The sequence below is a fragment of the Octodon degus genome, unplaced genomic scaffold, assembly GCF_000260255.1.
Source record: "Octodon degus isolate 3935 unplaced genomic scaffold, OctDeg1.0 scaffold00007, whole genome shotgun sequence".
NCBI classification, from domain to species: Eukaryota; Metazoa; Chordata; class Mammalia; order Rodentia; family Octodontidae; genus Octodon; species Octodon degus.
Genome location: NW_004524583.1, coordinates 27,835 through 28,996, shown reverse-complemented (window position 1 = coordinate 28,996; position 1,162 = coordinate 27,835). Strand labels below are relative to the sequence as shown.

Below are 1,162 nucleotides of genomic sequence, written 5' to 3'. Positions count from 1 at the left end.
GATTTGATTTGAAACTGTCTCATTGCTGTTTATCAATAAAACTTTGAAAAAAATTAAAAAAAAATAAAAACTTGAGTATTCTTTTAAAACACACTAGTATGGCAACTTAACACTTATGTGCAAGTAAATATGCCAGTGGAATAAACTGCATTCTACAATATGAATTTTTACAAAAATGCTTCATAATATCCTTCTAGACATTAGCTCTATTTTAAAAGAGGGGGAAAGACAAATGGAGAAAAAAAGAGCATCTTTAAAGGAAATTTCTCTACATTTTTTTTTCTTGTTGCCAGTAAGAATGGGGGAAATCAAACAAAAAACTAAAAGCATTACTAACCAGAAGGCAGAAAAACTTCAGAGAGACTCTTGTTCCCAGTCGAATGGGAGACTAAGCAGGTCACAGCAGACACATTGCTGTCTGGATAGCGGCAGGCACTTCTGACCGTCACTGTGCCATTGCTGTGCCCTTCCTTCGTGGTCACACAGTGCCCGGCTGGAATCCAGGAGATCCGTGCAGCTGGCCTGCCTGCCACTGCCTCACACACCACTGTCTGATTCTTGCTGAGGAAGATGTTGGCTTCAGGGCGCACTGCAGAGATGGGAGGAAACTTAAAGCCTTAAGATCAGAGATGAAGCTTAGAGTGATGAGCTATATCACAATATATGACCTCCCTTACCTAGCACTTGGAGTTCATAGCGAAGAAGGAAATACCCACTATATGTTGCTGCTTCACAGGTGTAATTTCCATCATGTGCGACAGCAACTGCATTAATCTGGAGGTGAGGACTCAGGTCAGGTCTGGAGACCCACGTGATTCCGTCATCAGTACAGTTGTTACTGGTCTCATTTGTTTGTTTTTTATAAGCTCTCATGCAGACAGGCTGGCCTCTGAGGGTGATTTTCCATGTTATTAACTCCAAGGTTGTCAACGGGACAGAAGAGCAGCAGAGCACAGCCGTTGAGCCCATCTCTACTGACAGCATAGTGTTAACTGGACAGATACACACACACACACACACACACACACACACACACACACACACAAAGAAATGAGAAAAACAAGCTTCATAAAGATCTTTGTATGTTAATGTGTATCCTCAACAGACAACATACAATTTTTTGCAACATTGCTTTACTGGTGATCATATTAGAAATATTAGA

At 41.0% G+C, this 1,162-nt stretch overlaps 1 protein-coding gene across 1 annotated transcript in view; it reads right to left on the bottom strand.

Annotated features, from left to right (window-relative positions):
* The window catches only part of LOC101584207 (cell surface glycoprotein CD200 receptor 2), a 40,023-nt gene that overhangs the window by 30,010 nt on the left and 8,851 nt on the right, over positions 1-1,162 (bottom strand). The window contains exons 3-4 of the mRNA XM_023701218.1: positions 678-992; positions 338-589 (exon numbers count right to left, since the gene is read on the bottom strand). Of these exons, the coding sequence (XP_023556986.1) occupies positions 338-589; positions 678-992 (567 nt within the window). The remainder of the gene's footprint in view (positions 1-337; positions 590-677; positions 993-1,162) is intronic.